General features: G+C 37.0%; 1 protein-coding gene across 2 annotated transcripts in view; it reads right to left on the reverse strand.

Moving 5' to 3' along the window:
* Window positions 1-18326, reverse strand: part of LOC106867959 (hyccin) — a 331646-nt gene that overhangs the window by 281310 nt on the left and 32010 nt on the right. Inside the window, exons 2-4 of one of the 2 annotated variants that reach the window (XM_014913039.3) lie at window positions 17994-18088; window positions 9528-9632; window positions 4787-4921 (exon numbers count right to left, since the gene is read on the reverse strand). In XM_014913039.3, the coding sequence (XP_014768525.1) occupies window positions 4787-4921; window positions 9528-9632; window positions 17994-18041 (288 nt within the window). In that variant the 5' untranslated portion in view covers window positions 18042-18088. Of the gene's footprint in view, window positions 1-4786; window positions 4922-9527; window positions 9633-14431; window positions 14614-17993; window positions 18089-18326 lie in introns of those variants that run through there. The other variant, XM_014913040.3, reaches the window with a different exon arrangement.

The following is an 18326-nucleotide window of genomic DNA, read 5'->3' on the forward strand; positions in this document are numbered from 1 at the left end:
ATATATATATATATATATATATATATAGCATGTGATGGGTAAATTGGTGCCATTTTATATTTTTAATTTCGTATATGTGCATTGTTTGTTTTTGATTTTATCAACTATACAGTATAGTAGGGTCAGTTGGGCACTGTCTGTGAGAAAAACAGCACCATGATACAATTCACTCTGCCTGCAATTTGGAAATGACATGCTGTACTGCTTAACATACGTGCCAGAAGCTCCAATACAAACATTTCAAAGTGTTTGAGTGTCAATCTGAGGACATGCACCGAGAGTGATAAAAATCAAACATCCAATCAACATCATAGTGTTTGGAGTGATCACTAGTGATGGCGACATTATGCATCCGTTCATTTTCCCACACACCCTCAGACTCAGCACAGAGGCCTACATCAAGTGCCTGGAGGAGGTAGTGCTGCCCTGGGTCAAGAGGGTGGCTACTGAAAGACCTTATGTCTGGCAACAGGATTCTGCACCATGTCACACAAGCAGGAGAACCCAATCATGGCTGTCGAACAATTTCTGCGACCACATCACCTTTAATGTCTGGCCACCTAAATCACCAGACTGCAACCTCTCTTGATTATTATGTGTGGGGCGCAGTTGAGCGAGAGACCAACAAAACTTCTTGTAACACCACAGATGAATTGAAGGCAAGGATAATGACAGCATCCACCAACTTAAACAAGGAGATTGTTCAGAAGAATTGCAGGAGATTCTGGAGTCATCTGGAGGCCGTGGTTGAAGCTAATGGCGATTTTATGGAGTAAATTTACTCTTTAGTATTTCAAGATATTTTTATTTAATTTTGGTAAATATATCTGTTAAAATGAGATACACTTTTACTCTTTTATTTGCTTCAGTCTTTTGACTGCAGCCATGCTGGAGCACTGCTGCTTTTAGTCGAACAAATTGACCCCAAGACTCATTCTTTGTAAGCCTAGTACTTATTCTATCAGACTCTTTTACCGAACAGCTAAGTTACAGGGGATGTAAACACACCAGTCTCGGTTGTCAACCGATGGGGCGGGGGGGGGGGGGAGAACAAACAGACACACAAACATATACACACACACACGATGGGCTTCTTTCAGTTTCCATTTACCAAATCCACTCACAAGGCTTTGGTTGACCTGAGGTATATTAGAAGACACTTGTGAATGTGCACATATGCATATATATATGTGTGTGTGTATCTATGTGTTGAGTGTGTATATGTGTGCACATAGAAATGTGTGTATTAGTGCCTTCTTGTCTTGACATCAAGTGATAGTTGTTCATGAGGGTCGGCATTATGCAAGTAGAGTCCTACATTTTCAGTCTCCTATGGAATCATTTCTGACCATGGCTAAATACTACTTGGAAACATGCGAAGGTAGGCTACAAGAGAGAGCATTTTGCTTGTTAGACAGAATCTGATGAGCTGCAGCACTGCATCAAGCTCTAATGTCAGCCTCAGATTGGTTTCTTGCTGCTGGATGCCTTCCCTAATGCCAACAACTTTACAGTGAATAGGCCCCATCAACTGAGTGGGAGTGTATACAAGAGAGGGGGCAAGGTGGTTTTATGTCAGGTACTGAAAGGCTAAGTTATGACAGAGAGACAAGCACAAGTGTGTTGCTGTAGAAGAGATAGAAACGATGGTGATAATGCACAATACACACATGCAGACACTTGTGTATGTGTAAGTGTTTTAGCTGGCTTAAACTCTGAAACCACTTTCAACAACATTCTTGTTTAGGAATAATAAACACACACACACACACACACATACACACACGCGAGGTGTACTGAAAATAATGCAAAAGTAAGAATAAATTTTCTATTAACTGACATAGGTCATTCAAATTGCATGTGTCGGCAACTCTGTTCTTTATTGCAGGCAAATTTGACAGTGTCCATAGGCAATCACTATAGAAGATCACTCAAGCTTATGGTATCTTCCAGCACTATTACAACACTCTCAAGAACAAGTACAAGGACTATAGCTGCTGTATTAAGACAGGGAAAATGTCAGTGAAGGTAGCCAAGAGGTTGTACATATTCCAATAATGATGCTTACAGAAGCTCTTCAAGGATTACAAATGAGAAAATCCTTTTGTATAGCAAATACCAACGACTTCTATACATTGTGATACTACATCAGTTTCACCTGGCAGGTTACATTTTGCACTTGCCAGTCACTTGGCATGCAAAGGAACTAATGACATGGACACCAAAAGTAAGCAAACAGGAAAAGAGCCTACCTAAAAACACCTAATGCCAGACATTTCAAGAAGACTTAGAATGCATGAGGATCACTTGGACAAGAGCAGAAAGAAATATGTCAAGCTGACCATACCAGAAGAAAATTGCTGCCTTAAGTGGCTTGCAATATGAGAGGGCCTAGTGTAAGTTTTTAATAGAAACATAGACTCAAATGATGTCTATGTATCGATTTAATAGATAAATAAACTCAAATGATGATGATATTTCTCAGAGAAATGGAACAGGTAGCATGCTTCACTGAGAGGTAAGACATGGCAAGAAAACAACACAGAAACGTTTTGCATTTGGTTCAGGGAACAGGTCAGTAGATTACCTGGACACAATGGATTATCTACAATCCAGGATGACCACTGCAAACATGATTTCATATCAAACACTATTTGTATTCTTAAATATCCAAAGATCATACAACTTGGTAATAACAGTGAAATACTATTCTTTTGAGACTTTGCCATATACAATCAAAGCAGTGACTTGGTAGGATTGCTAGAGCAGTGGTTCTCAAGCCGAATGGTAGTGCACCCTTGGGGAGCAGAGGTTATTGTGAGTTTATACAGGGGACTGGTAAATGTTAGTAATGGTAAATGACATAGGTCATTCAAATTGTATGTGTTGGTAACGCTTTGTCTGTTCTTTATTGCAGGCAAATTATGGGTTCCAAGCAGAAACAACATGTCACCATTGAGTTCTTAATGAAGGAGGAGAGCTGCAAGCAGTCCAGCATCCACAAAGAGAGGGTTATAACTAGTTTTAGAAATAAAGTATGTAAATCAGGTAAAATACATTTTAAATGCATTAAAAAAAATCTTTACCAGGTTTAGAATATTAGTAGGATGTGTTAAGAGAGCAGAAACATGACTGATGACAAACCACTGCACAAAATTAGCTTCTGTTTGATCAAGATAATCTGCTTTTGTTTTTTTTTTTTTTCTTTTTGCACATTTGTAAAATTCCATTTGGTTTAAAAGAAGCACTGAGTTACAAGAGCTTGAGAATCACTGCACTATAGCATTAGACAAAATGTCATGAGATATTTCTTCCAGTACCTTACATTCTGAGATCAAATCCAGGTGAGGACAATTCTACCTTTCATTCTTTCAGAGTCACTAAAAAAAGTAGCAAGGAAAGTGTCAGGAAGATGTTTTGTGATATTTATTCCATCTCTTTGTGTTCTGAGGTCAACCCAACAGTAACCTATTTGAGTGATAGATTTAACAACTACCACCTGGTGCCAGAGTATTTTTATCAGAATCTACTCTGTTGCAAGCGACTAGGCCTGGTCTCTGGCTTGAGGATGCTTTCTTCCCACCCTCTGGTGAGTTTCAGGAACCCTAAAAAAGGCTATAAGTACCACCCTTACCTCTTAAAGACTAAAAGATTTTTTTTAAATGCACAGCACTGATAGGGGCACATTTAAAAGAAAATATATCAGATTCATAACTACAGAGAAGTTAAACTCTATCTGTAACTTACTAACAGTACATATACTGTAACATGACATAGTAACTTGTATATCACTCATCAGATGCATGAAATCATGACACGGAAATTTTTAAATGGAAGAAGTATCAGCCAGGGTGAACTAGAATACCTACTGAGTGACTTCAACCTCCCCAGTTTCATATAACAAGAGTGCAACATTCTCACACAAATAACACAGCATGAACACAGGCAGGCATAGTCTGTTTAACTTCAAAAGTATGCAGTTCATGGAACAAATGGCCTGCTCTTCAACCACAGGTTACAATATACAGGAACTTTGCTTCACAAATAATATGGAATTCATCCAGAGTGTAAGTGTGATTATTACAATCTTCTCAGACTGTAACATAACATAGAATTAATAATGTAGATGGTCAAAACAAATATGTAACTCAGCAACCACACCACCCAAGGTGAAAAAGAAGCTTGCCAATCTTGCAACCTCAATTTCTACAAGGCTAAATGGAAATCATCTGAGAAAGATAAATTGGTCTCAAATAGCCTGTATGCAAGAAAAATATAAAAGCTGAAGCAACTTAAGTCAGTGGTAAAAGCTATAGGCATTAAGCGTGTCCCAATGAAGAAGTTTGATAATGTTCACATGAACATCATCTTCAGAAAGACAGGAAATGTATCAAGAGATAAAGAACAAATGTCTCAAATCAATAAGATAAATAAATGATTGAGAGTGAAAGGAATCACTTAAAAAAGGTGATTACAGACACTGGAAATAAAGTTCTCATGTGTAAAGGAAACTTAAACTGTAGACAACATAAAAACAAATCCTTAAGTTCTTTCTAACTTTGTGAAAGAAACAACTCTTATGGGTTTTTTTTCTTAATAACCCAAACATGTGCCAATGCATGCATGATATATTCAGTGTTTGAGATATTTCATTAAGCAACAGTACATGTTCTCATAGGGTAAAAAAATATTGTATCATCATTATACATAATTTATACAAAGGTAAAATTGAGTAAAAGTATCGTCTTTTGTTTGTTTTTTTTTGAAAATTGAATATCATACATACCTTTTTCTCATTGCTTGTCACCATTGACAAATATAGCCATGTCAATGTAGGAATGAATTCAAAAGTGAAGCGTTGTAGTTCTAATTCTTTAGAGCGAAAGAATTCAAACAACTGGTGACATATAGGATCTAAAATCTGCAGAAAATAAGTAAATTAAATACAAGTATCCAAATCTTTGATTAATATATGATTAATATACATCGAAATATACAAATCTAACAACATATCATCATCACCTCACATAAGTCCAATGGAATTTGCTAAAGCAGATTTTCTAGATAGATGCCCTTCCTCTTGCCAACACTTACCCGTTTCCAAATAAGGTAATGAGGCACAGGAGGTTGGAAACAAATACTACTGCCTTTACAATGGTGACTCAGGTTTACAACAATTACACAATATTACAACACATGCACACATACATATATAGATACATATGTGTGTGTATGTGTGTGCATGTGTGTGTGATGAACTTCTATAAATTTCTGACAACCAAATCCACTTACAGGGCTTTGGTCAGCCCACCACTATAATAGAACACAGCTGCCCAAGGAGTCATGCAGTGGAAGTGAACCCAAAACCAAGGGACTGGAAAGTGGTGAAGGCTAACAATTTATTTTAAAAATTTCACTTGCTGACATTTTCTAATTCACACAGAATCTGCACATGTTTACACATGTACCACTATGAAATCATATTTCCCAAACATATCAGAAAAAAAAGAGTGGCTGTATTGGTGTCTCCATTACAGGCACTTAAATGCCCTAATATTAGACTATTTTCTGTAGTCAATATACAGTGAAAGCTCATAATTCTATTTATAATATTTCATTCATTTCTTCACTCAAATAGAATTTATGTATATATATATATATATATATATATATATATATCATTGCTATTGTTAAACTGTTGTATGTCCCAATTAGGCCAAATGTATTTTTTTTTTCAATATTTATTTTTGCTTGCAATAGCTGGTTCTTTCGGTCAAGCTATTTTATCTCCAGCTGCTTCAGATGTCAAGATATGAAAATTGTCAAAGTGTAGTACAACGGTTCTGCGATGAAATGGTGAAACTATTTTTTCATTCTCAGAAAAGGAAACATTTTGGACATTTAAATAATAGCAACTATCTCTCTCTCTATATATATATATACTCTTTACTCTTTTACTTGTTTCAGTCATTTGACATAGGCCATGCTAGAGCACTGCCTTTAGTCGAGCAAATCGACCCCAGGGCTTATTCTTTGTAAGCCTAGTACTTATTCTATCGGTCTCTTTTGCTGAACCGCTAAGTTACAGGGACGTAAACACACCAGCATCAGTTGTCAAGCAATGTTGGGGGGACAAACACAGATACACAAACACACATATATATATACATATACATATATACAACGGGCTTCTTTCAGTTTCCGTCTACCAAATCCACTCACAAGGCTTTGGTTGGCCCGAGGCTATAGTAGAAGACACTTGCCCAAGGTGCCATGCAGTGGGCCTGAACCCAGAACATTGTGGTTTGTAAGCAAGCTACTTACCACACAGCCACTCCTCTTATTACATGCATGTGTACCTTATATTCTTCTATTCTTTTACTTGGTTCAGTCATTTTGACTGTGGCTATGCTTGATCACTGCCTTTCAGTCAAAGAAATCAAACCCTGGACTTATTCTTTGTAAGCCTGGTACTTATTTTATCAGTCTCTTTTGCTGCACAACTAAATTACGGGGACGTAAACACACCAAGATCGGTTATCAAGCAATGGTGGAGGGACAAACACAGACACACAAATATATACATATATATATATATAACAAGCATTTTTTCAGTTTCTGTCTACCAAATCCACTCACAAGGCTTTGGTTAGCCCAAGGCTATAATAGAAGACACTAGCCCAAGGTGCCATGCAGTGGAACCTGGAACCATGTGGTTGGGAAGCAAGCTTCTTACCACACAGCTACACCTGCACCTATACATACATATATATATATATATATATATATATATATATATATGTATGTGTATATATATATATATATATATGTATGTGTATATATATATATATATATGTATGTGTATATATATATATATATATATATATATATATATATATATATATATATATGTATGTGTATGTATATATATATATATATATATGGCCGTTGCCAGTACCGCCTGACTGGCTCCCGTAGGATTTTCGAGCGAGATCATTGCCAGTACCCCTGGACTGGCTTGTGCGGGTGGCACATAAAAGACACCATTTCGAGCGTGGCCGTTTTCGTGCGGGTGACACGTAAAAGCACCCACTACACTCTCTGAGTGGTTGGCGTTAGGAAGGGCATCCAGCTGTAGAAACTCTGCCAAATTAGACTGGAGCCTGGTGTTGCCAACCGGTTTCACCAGTCCTCAGTCAAATCGTCCAACCCATGCTAGCATGGAAAGCGGACGTTAAACGATGATGATGATGATGATGATGATGATGATATATATTTGGATGGATGGATAGATGTCTATCAGTTTTGATGATGAATATTTAGTTGTTTGATCAAGTGAATTACCTGCCCCTGAAGTAATACATAAGTGGTCAAGTATTCCACAGATATATGTACACTTAACATGATATTTCAGGCAGAATCAGCATGAGACAGTGTGTAGTAAAGCTGTACATTTGAATTATAGGTAGAATTCATCTGACAGGCTTCTGCACAGTTTCCACCTAACTAATTTTGCCCATAAAATATGGATTGAATTGAGGTTATAGAAAATGACATTTATTCTCTGGCAGACCTAGATAATAATTTTCAAGTGTGGAAACAAGGCCTGGAATCTAAGGGCCTTACAGTTAATTTAGCTTTATCCAAAGTCCTAGTAAATAGGAAGACAGATAAATCACCAAGTTCCTTCAGGGAGATGGCCCTGCTCAATATATAAGAAGGGTGTTGGTAGAAACTCAAAACGTTGCATCCAGTGCATGCTTAGGACACATAAGAGGTGTAGTGTGGTATCACAGGTAGGTTAACAAGAGAATATAGTCTTTGTGTGTGGTAAATGTACAGGTACAATAAGCACTACCAATACACAGACAATAAACTCCCCCAAATGCTCAGGGGGAATCACTAGAAGTAGTAGTAGCTTCTGTTACCAAGGAGACCAAGTTAGTAGTGGTGGAGGAAGTTCTGAAACTGTAGTTGCTAGGATAAGAACCGGCAGGGCAAAGTTCAGAGAACTTCTACCTTTGTTGGTAACTAAGAGCCTCTCTCTCTCTCTCTCTTTCACAGCCTTGGATTTTTATCTCATTCTCTTTTACTTGTTTCAGTCATTTGACTGTGGCCATACTGGAGCACTGCCTTTAGTTGAAGAAATCGACCCCAGGACTTATTCTTTGTAAACCTAGTATTTATACTATCGCCTCTTTTGCTGAACCGCTAAGTGACGGGGACGTAAACACACCAGCATCGGTTGTCAAGCGATGTTGGGGGACAAACACAGACACACAAATATATACATACACATATACATATATATACATATATACGACGGGCTTCTTTCAGTTTCCATCTACCAAATCTACTCACAAGGATTTGGTCGGCCCAAGGCTATAGCAGAAGACACTTGCCCAAGGTGCCATGCAGTGAGACTGAACCCGGAACCATGTGGTCGGTAAGCAAGCTACTTACCACACAGACACTCCTGTTAATGTTGATATAAATATATATGTGTGTGTGTGTGTGTGCGTGTATGAACATACATATGCATGAATATATATCACTGGGTGACTCCTGGAAACTGGAAATGGAAAACTCTGAGTAATGACTCATGTAGACTCATCTCAGAATGAATGAACAGAAGGCTGGATAAACAGATGGAGAGACAGAAGGATAAAGAGATGAATATAAGCAAAAGAGGAAATTATAGTACACTGTCTCTATTCCTATAAGACAAAAATTGTGACAAGTAGTATGTAACATACACAGCACAATTTGACATTTAGGCTTGCCTTGAGAGAATTTTTTGTCATTAGCTTGCAACATTTTAAAAATGACAGTCTTTCAGTATCTGTTATCTCTTTGTTGGAGAGTCAAACATTTTTCATCTCAACTCATATCTAAAGTGCCTTTTCTTTCACATTCTTTCACATGAAATATATCAACATCATCATCATTCTTATAATTATTTATTTATTCATTTTGTCATATTCATATGTAATGAATGGATCTGCAATACAACATCTCTTCCATACATTACAATCATGCATCATCTCGTCTGTGATGTTTAATCATGAAAGGGTTCAATTACACACCATCATCCCTTTGCTTTGCCCTATGTGTACTTTCTATTTTGTAACTCATGACACATTTCTATTCAGGTAATGTTATCCCTTTCACCCTACATGTTCACACCTGCATGGTCAACTGATTCGTATGTTTGAAGCAGAAACCTTCATAACCAACCAATCAGTTTCTCAAATCGCTTGTGGTTTCAAGTCTAGACAGCACATTGATTAAAACATATGCTGATGCAAATCTGTATTTATTGCATACATTTCACAGACATAAAACATTAAATTTCTGACACACGCTTTACATGAACTATCCAGTATGGCCACAGTCCAATGACTGAAACAAGTAAAAGAATAAAAGAATGAAAAACAATAAAACAATTAAATAAATGCAGAAATTACTTAACTTTCCTAACTTAATGGAAATAACTCAAGAGATAAAGCCATCAATATATATCTTACCTCAACTCCCGGCCTCTGCTCTAATACTTCATATAGAGAAGTAACCAGTTCATCATTGTGACGCAGAGTATTTGCATATGTGTGGATTTCAGATTCAGATAATGCCTGAAATATAGAAACCAAAAATTATATATTTAAATGGTGTTTAAATATTGTTTCCAATATATAACATACATATACAGAAAATTATTATAGATTCACAATTAAAAACCTGCACTAATGTGTTACATAATTAAGAACTTGGCATTTTGTAATCACAGATAACCATAACAGGGATGAGCACCATCAAATGTGTTATCGATTTGGGCTGGATTTAAGAGACAATATGGACATGGAGCTTCAACCAGACTCTCCATGGGTAAGGAAGTAAGGAGCAAAGGTATAAAGTCTTCTGAGTAGGTTAACAGGAACGGGAGGGGTGGAGCTGGTGTTTTGTTGACAGAGAAATGGATAAATAATATAATTAAGGTAGTCAGGGTATACAGTAGAATAATGAAGCTTGAGTTAGTCATAGACAAAACAACAGTAATAGTGAGGGTTGGTAGATGAACAGAATGAGCACTTTTACAAGACCCTTCTTTAGACTACTCCATGACAATTGACAGTATTCATATATATCACATTCCCTTACAGTCTACCTTTTCTATTACTCTTCTCCTTCTATTCTTTCTTTTCTCATCGCACCACTTATGCTGCTTTTCTATTCAATATCCCTACCAATAAACCACATATAGCTGCCTGTTACTGTCACTCACTCTCCCAATACTATCTCTTCTACCGCTTTTTCACACCAATTACCTTATTTCTCCCATCATACTCGTACTTTTTTTTTCTTTCACCCTGTGTTCATTACTATAGTCTAAGCTTACAGACTACTAAACAGATTTTTAGATGTAGCAAAGCCGTCATGCATATTTCTGGCCAAGATTAATATGTTTGAAGAATTACCAGGAGGGGATTATTTCTTGCAGACAACTTTCAGTACAACTCCCTTTAATTCAGTAATGCAATTTTCATGGCATTTACTCCTTTATGTTATTTTTCAAACCTCTTTAAGTTATTCTAAGTATGCAAATTATCCTTGGTCGAAAATATAAGTATTTTCTATGATATAAAAATCTTATTTACTGAGCAGTGGACTTAGTTCAACAGTATTCCTGATATCAAATAGCCTGAAACACATATTCAAAGTTGACCGTTGTCTACAAATAAAGATCAGATTGTCCTTTCCCTGAGTATGTGAGAAATTTATTCTTGTGCCTCACTAGCTGGTGGTCTGTCATGCTAATTATATGCAAATCACTTCTCACAAGTAATAATAAAATGTGCATACTGTGCCGTATCAAATGTGGAGAAGTCCAGGAAGTACTCTACTTTCAGAAAACTTGTGTCTCAAGTGCACATGCACAAAACCGAGTGTAGGTCTTCATGCAGTAAGGATTAATTTTTAGAAAATATCCCCCCTTTCTCTTACAGAGTTGCTGCTAGGTTTTCACTTTTTGTCTTCATCTCAAGGAAATTTCATTAAATTATTAATTTACATGTATATATAAAGTATTTGAAAAGTCACCTGCTAATTTTAATTATCCAACTTAGTACCAACTGACACTTTGAGAAGGCCAGTAATATAAATTAGGATAATTCTGTATAAATTTGTTATTTTGAATACAATGCATACATTATCTTTTATCTTTTACTTGTTTCAGTAATTAGAATGTGGCCATGCTGGGGCACCGCCTTTAAGAATTGTTCAGTTGACTAAATTATTCTCAGTACTTACTTCGTGTTTTTTTAAGCCTGATACTTATTCTGTCAGTCCCTTTATGCTGAATCACTAGTTATGGGGACATAAATTTTTAAAAATCAAATAAATAAAATATATACTTATTTGAAAGCATTCAGAAAGTAAAAAAAAAAAATTCTATCTATCTATATATATTCCTTTCCAAAGAGTGTATGTTGATGAAAGTGATGCAATTTCTCCCTTTCATTTTGTATCAATATATATCATCATCATTATCATCATGTGCTTATTTGTAAATGAGTATGTTAAGTATAGTGACATCATTCATGAATAGCTTCCATTTTGTGAATGACTGGAAATAACTTCACTGTTAATACAATATTCCCTGTCACCCCAAAGTTTTCTGCATTCCAGGAACCAGAAATGAACTGAAATTATTTTAGTCACAAGGGTTTATATTTTGCTTTTTAAAAAAAAAACCCATTAGTTAAAACATTTCAACACTAGAATTTAGTTTCTTTTTTTTTAACACAAACAGAAAACTGAAGTATAGTATCATACACACACACACACATTTATACATATATATATAAGCATGTATCTTCTATTGTGACCCCAGATTAACCAATAACCAAAGAATCAAGAAAGACTGCAAGACAGAAATTGAGCAGAAGCCTGTTAAAGAGATAAATATGAGCATACATGCTGGGGCTTTTGTACATCGCTTGAAAAAAATTCAGTGTTGAGTCAAAATTGTTGCGTGATTACATGATTTAACAAGTGGTTCAACAAGTACCAGATTGAAACAAGAATCCAGCAGGTGAGAGTTATGTTTGCTTAAACTCCTTTGGAAACAATTTTCCGCTATGGTCACAATCTAATGATTAAAACCAGTAAAAGTATCTTTTTTATCATTTAATTGTTTCAGCCACTGGACTGCAACCATGCTTGTGGCACCATCTTGAAGGATGTAGTTAAACAAGTGGATCTCAGTACTTGGTTTCTTTTTAAGTCTAGTACTTATGTTACTGGTCTCTTTTACCAAACTGCTAAGTAACAGGGCCATAAACAAACCAACAGCAACTGTCAAGTGGTGGGGCAGGGACTATGGCACTTTAGGTAAATGTCTGCTGAGTTATTAAATCAAATGAAAGTTAAAGGGAAAATGAAAGAATATTTGTGACAAGATGGTATGAGATGAAATGAAGGAGAGAAACAGACAGAAATAGAGGAAAGACAATGATAACTTTTAGTTAAAATCAGAGAAGAGTGGGTGATAGATGAGATGGGAGGGGGATAAGAGTAGGATGTGTGACATAGTGAGAGAGGAGGAGAGAAACAGACAGAAATAAAGAAAGGGAACTTGAGAAAGATGAGAAGTGGATATTGGGAAAGAATGTTAAGGATGTAATAAAGAATAGGTGAGAAGAGAAGTGAAACAGGTAAGAAATGAGAACGAAAGAGATAGAGGATGGAGGAGAGAAGGAAAAAAAGAAAGAGAAGAAAGAATTGAAGGGGGGAGGAGTGGGAGGAGAAAAATACGAGACAAAGAGAGAGGTGAGGAGAAGGAAAGCAGAAAAGAGAGGAAGAGAGAGGACTGGAGAGAAGTGGAAGAATGAGAACGGAAGAAGAGAATGAGAAGAAGAGATGGAATGGGAGAAGGAAAAGAAACTGAGAAGAGGAAAAATGAGAGAAAGAGAGGGGAAGGAACAGAGAGTGGGAAAGTAAGAGAGAGTATAAAATAGAGAGAGACTGGGAGAGGAAGAGAGAATGAGAGAAGAAGAAGGAGAATGATAGAGGAAAGGGGTGAATGAAATGATGATGAAAATGAGAGATAAAAAGGGGAATCTGAAAGAGGAAGAGAGATAATGAGAAGAAAAAGGAAGATGAGGGTGGAAGAAAATGTTACAGAGGAAGAAGGGTGAAAATAAGGAAGAGGGAAGTGTGAATGAAAAATGAATGAGAGAGGGAGAGAGAGGAGGGAGAGAGAGGAGGGAGAGAGAGGAGGGAGAGAGAGGAGGGAGAGAGAGGAGGGAGAGAGAGGAGGGAGAGAGAGGAGGGAGAGAGAGGAGGGAGAGAGAGGAGGGAGAGAGAGGAGGGAGAAGGCAGAGATGGGGAAGAAGGAGAGAATGATGCTGAGAAAAATTAAAAGAGGAATGATGTAAGGAGGAAAATGAGAGAACAAGAGGTGAAGAAGACGATGAGAAAATGAGTAACAGAGAGGAAGAAGGAATGTTAAAAAGAGAGAGTGAAAGAGCAAGGGGGGAGAGAGAGAGAGAGAACTATGAGAGATAGAAGGGGAATGACAAAGTGCAAAAGAGAGACAATGAAAAGCAGAGAGACCAAGAAAGTAGGAAAGAAAGAGAAGCATATAAAGAGAGAGAGAGAGGGAGGGAGAGAGAGAGAGAGAGAGAGAGGAGAAAGGAGGAGGAGGCTAGGAGGAAAGGTGGTAGTCAGACGTTCTTTGAAACAAGTTGGCTGGTTGGTTTGCAGCTCATCAATCAATGACCTCCCTTTGATTTATTTGCTCAGCACATGTAAAGAGAACACCATCACATAACACCACCACCACCACCACCACCACCACCACCACCACCACCATCAGGAAAATAAGCAAGGCAAGACTAATATACAATTAATGGGAGGAGGAGGAGGTAGAGGAGGAGAAAGAAGAGGAGGCGTAGGAGGAGAAGATCTAGGGGGGGGGGGTGGAGTGACAAGGAGTGGAAAAGAGAGATGAGATGGGGCAGTAGTTAGACGGGTGGAATTTGAACCAAACTAAACCAAACCAAACCGAACCGAACCGAAAGAGGCCAAGTCTAATACAGAAATAATCCAGCAGCACCATAGCTATCCTCTCCTATTATGAGTGATCAGCACCTGCTTCAACTGGCATTCAACTGGTGGGCACAATTTATCTCATGGTTACTTTACTTCACTTATTCGGACAAGACAAAGTGATGACCAAGAGCTAAGTCTAAATGCACACACACACACACACACACACACACACACACACACACACACACACACACACACACACACACTCATCAAGTTTAAAGTGATATAGAATAAAATTGAAAAGAAAAAAAAAATTTTAAATAAAATTATATATATATATATATATGAATATATATATATATATATATTATATACCAACCTCAGACATCTTCCTTTCCACTTATATCAATATAACTATGCATACACATGTATTATATATATACACATAAGCATAGGAATCATATGTAATTTAAAATAAATAACGAGATAAATATATAAATTATTATTTTTTTTTTTAGCCAGCTGTTCTAGAAGTTGCCGTCATCATCAATTAAACAGTCGAAAGCAGGATAAGCAATACTTGAAGGCAATGATTTGCAATTACAGTACACACCATCACGTCACTGATATTGATTTCAGATTAGGGAAATAAAGGCTAAAAAAAAATGCTAAAAGATAGAGAAAAATATCCCCACACACCAAGACATATATATATATATATATATATATATATATGTATATGTGTGTGTGTGTGTGTGTGTGTATATGTATAGTTATAGCAGTAGTAATACTAGTACTTGCTCTGTGAAGGTGGTAGTGGTGTTGGTAACAAGTGGCTGAAGGTTGATGATTATTTTAATATTTGCTGATAATTATAACCCAAACGCTGTATTTGGAAATAACAATTCATTTCAACCAGGCATAAAGCCAATTTTCCATTTTTTTGTTATTGTTCTGAGGGTTCCTCTTTTTTTCTTTATTATTTTTCATTTTTTTTTTTTTTTTTTGGTACTGAATAAAAGGTGTATTAGTTGATTGAATTGTGTGCACACACCATTACCACTATATTACTGGTACTTATTTTATTGAACAACTCCACACACATGGACAACTTCAAAGTAGATGCTATAATAATCTAACCAGCTCTCATCCTTTATACGGACTTCACCACCCACTCTGTACTAATGAGAGAGAGAGAGAGAGAAAGAGAGAGAGAGAGAGAGTGAGAGAAAGAGAGAGAGAGAGAGAGAGAGAGAGAGAGAGAGAGAGAGAGAGAGAGAGAGAGAAAGAGAGAGAGAAAGAGAGAGAGCGAGTATAATGTAGGACAAACAATAATACTGATATCAAAAGAATTTACTGAAGTTAATGGAACTGATTTAAAATAGAGCTGAGTGTTATTGAAGTCTATTCTGGGTACCAAGCATTGGTCAATAATATTTCCAGGACTGGTACCCAGTAAAAAATTATGCTCTCCTATATTCTAGTTTGATATTTGCTGTACACAAAAATATCATAAATGTGAAAATAGCCAACCAAGTTTATATATTTTGAGTCTCAAATCTTCTGATAGCTTTTTCAATGTCCATATATGCAAGATTCTTAATTCTACAACCTTTAATTTGCCCAATTGTTGATAATAAGTGCAAGGGGTTTTAAAAGATGATACTTGTAACAAACTGCTATCTTACTTAGGGGTAGAGCTCATTAACAAATTGCATTTTATTGAAACAAAATAAAACAAACAAAAATCAAGAGGTTATTAGTAAACTGAGTCTCTAACTCACACTTGATTTCAGTTCAGAACTGTTTTCAATGCCCCTTGACCGGCTCCCATGCTGGTGGCATGTAAAAAGCACCATCTGAATGTGGTTGATGCCAGTGCCCTCTGACTGGCTCCTATGCCAGTGGCACATAAAAAGTACCCACTACACTCGTGGAGTGGTTGATGTTAGGAAGGGTATCCAGCTGTAGAAACATTGCCAAATCAGATTGGAGCCTGGTGCAGCCTACTGACTTGCCATTCCTCAGTCAAACCATCCAAGCCATGCCAGCATGGAAAGCAGACACTATATGATGATGATGATGATGATAATGATGATGATGATGTTGCTGTTTTTCAGAAAGGTTTGAAAGTCAATATGCTAGTTTCTTAACCCCTAAAACTCTAAGAATTTTGTACCTTAACAGGTATTCAGAATCCACATTTTGTGAGAAGCTATAGCAGAGAGTCATCAAAATCAAACCTTTTTCATCGTCTTCATCATTTAATGTCCACTTTCTATGCTGGCATGGGTTGAATGGTTTAATAGGGGCTGGCAAGCCAGAGAACTGCAGCAGGCTCTGTTGTCTGCTTTGGCATGGTTTCAACAGGTGGATGCCCTTCCTAACGCCAACCACTTTACAGTGTACTGGGCGCTTTTTATGTGGCACCAGCAGGGTTACCTAATACCTTGCAAAACAAAGACCCCTCAGAGAGGGAGTGGTATTGAGGGAGATGGCTTTGTGTGAGTTGAGAGGTTAAAGTATAACTGAGGTATAGAGATAGGTGTCTTACTATAGAGGGGATACTTGGTTACCCCAGTAGGGACAGGATGGAGAGATAGAGTTGAAGAGAAAGATGGAAAGACAGAGTGAGAAAGAGAGAGAAATAGATGATGTTGGAGATGCATCAGGATATACCCACAAGGTACAGTGGGGAGAATATAAGTGGTACAGAGGGGATGAGGGTATTTCATAAGAGTGTGAGGGAAAATGTTTAGAGATGGGGAAGAGGTGACTGTAGCAAATGATGGTGAGAGAAACTGGTAAACTTAGTGGGAGAGGGGGGCTACGGTAGATAGGGTTGGGTATGGTAGATGGGGGGGGGGGGGGGCTATGGTAGATAGGGGGCAGGGGCAATGGTTGATAGCGGGGAGTGCTTTGGTAGATATATGAAGGCATGGAGAGTGTGCAGGTAGGCACATGAAAGAGTAGATTTTGTATAGTTGTCAAACCATGGCTCCAAACTCAAATTGTCATACAGTGAGCCACATGTATGAAACAGGTAAAAAATTTGAAGATAAAATGGAATAAAACTATTTCCTTTTTTTTTGCCCGTGGCACCTTGGGCAAGTGTCTTCTACTATAGCCTAGGGCCGACCAAAGCCTTGTGAGTAGATTTGGTAGACGGAAACTGAAAGAAGCCCGTCATATATATGTATATATATATATATATATATATATATATGTGTGTTCGTGTGTCTGTGTTTGTCCCCCCACCATCACTTGACAACCGATGCTGGTGTGTTTACAATCCCATCACTTAGTGGTTCAGCAAAAAGAGACCGATAGAATAAGTACTAGGCTTACAAAGAATAAATCCTGGGGTCGATTTGCTCGACTCAAGGCGGTGCTCCAGCATGGCCGCAGTCAAATGACTGAAACAAGTAAAAGAGTAAAAGAGAGTAGAGTATGCTAAGAAGTTAAAGACATTACAAGTGGATGGTACCATCTTTTTCAATCAATCAGATTAAACAATACAGGTTTTCTCATAATCTATGCAGATGATTTAGTTGATTAAAGCAGCTGACACTTTTGACTTGTAATATCTTCTTCAAATTTTAACCATGGTGAAAGAAAGATCTTAACCAATGAAACCTAATTACAATTAAAAGAGAGTCTGGAGGTGAATTAACAAAAATCCAAAAAAGACGAATGAACAGACCTCTGTGTGACTGTGCAACATGCCAGAAATACCAACCAAATTCCATCAAAATAACCTCTACCATTTTAAAAAACAGAAAGGAAACATTAAATAATATAATCCTGTACTTCCAAAATGATGACATAGTCAGTGTTGAATTGCATTTGATTCTTGATCTATTTGACCAGGGCTGACTTAGGGTTAAACAACAACACAGATTCTAATAACTTTTTGCAGATAAAAAACAATATTTACATACCTTGTATTCAGCCAACCATTCTTTTACTATTTTAAAAGAAGACATCATTCCATGTACACTGGTCAGGAGTGACCAATATCAAAATCGGGAAAACACTGAAAAAGAAATTTCACAAATCAAAGATAAGATTACAGATTTTAGATAAAATTTATGTTCACAAAAAATAAAAAACTGAAATACAAAAATTAAACTCAAACTAACACAAATATGTAAAACACGTATGCACAGTATTATAAATGAAAGATGTTCATTATCATCATCATCGTTTAACATCCGCTTTCCATGCTAGCATGGGTTGGACAATTTGACTGAGGACTGGTGAACCGGATGGCT

The sequence above is a fragment of the Octopus bimaculoides genome, chromosome 2, assembly GCF_046866305.1.
Source record: "Octopus bimaculoides isolate indiv1 chromosome 2, ASM4686630v1, whole genome shotgun sequence".
NCBI classification, from domain to species: Eukaryota; Metazoa; Mollusca; class Cephalopoda; order Octopoda; family Octopodidae; genus Octopus; species Octopus bimaculoides.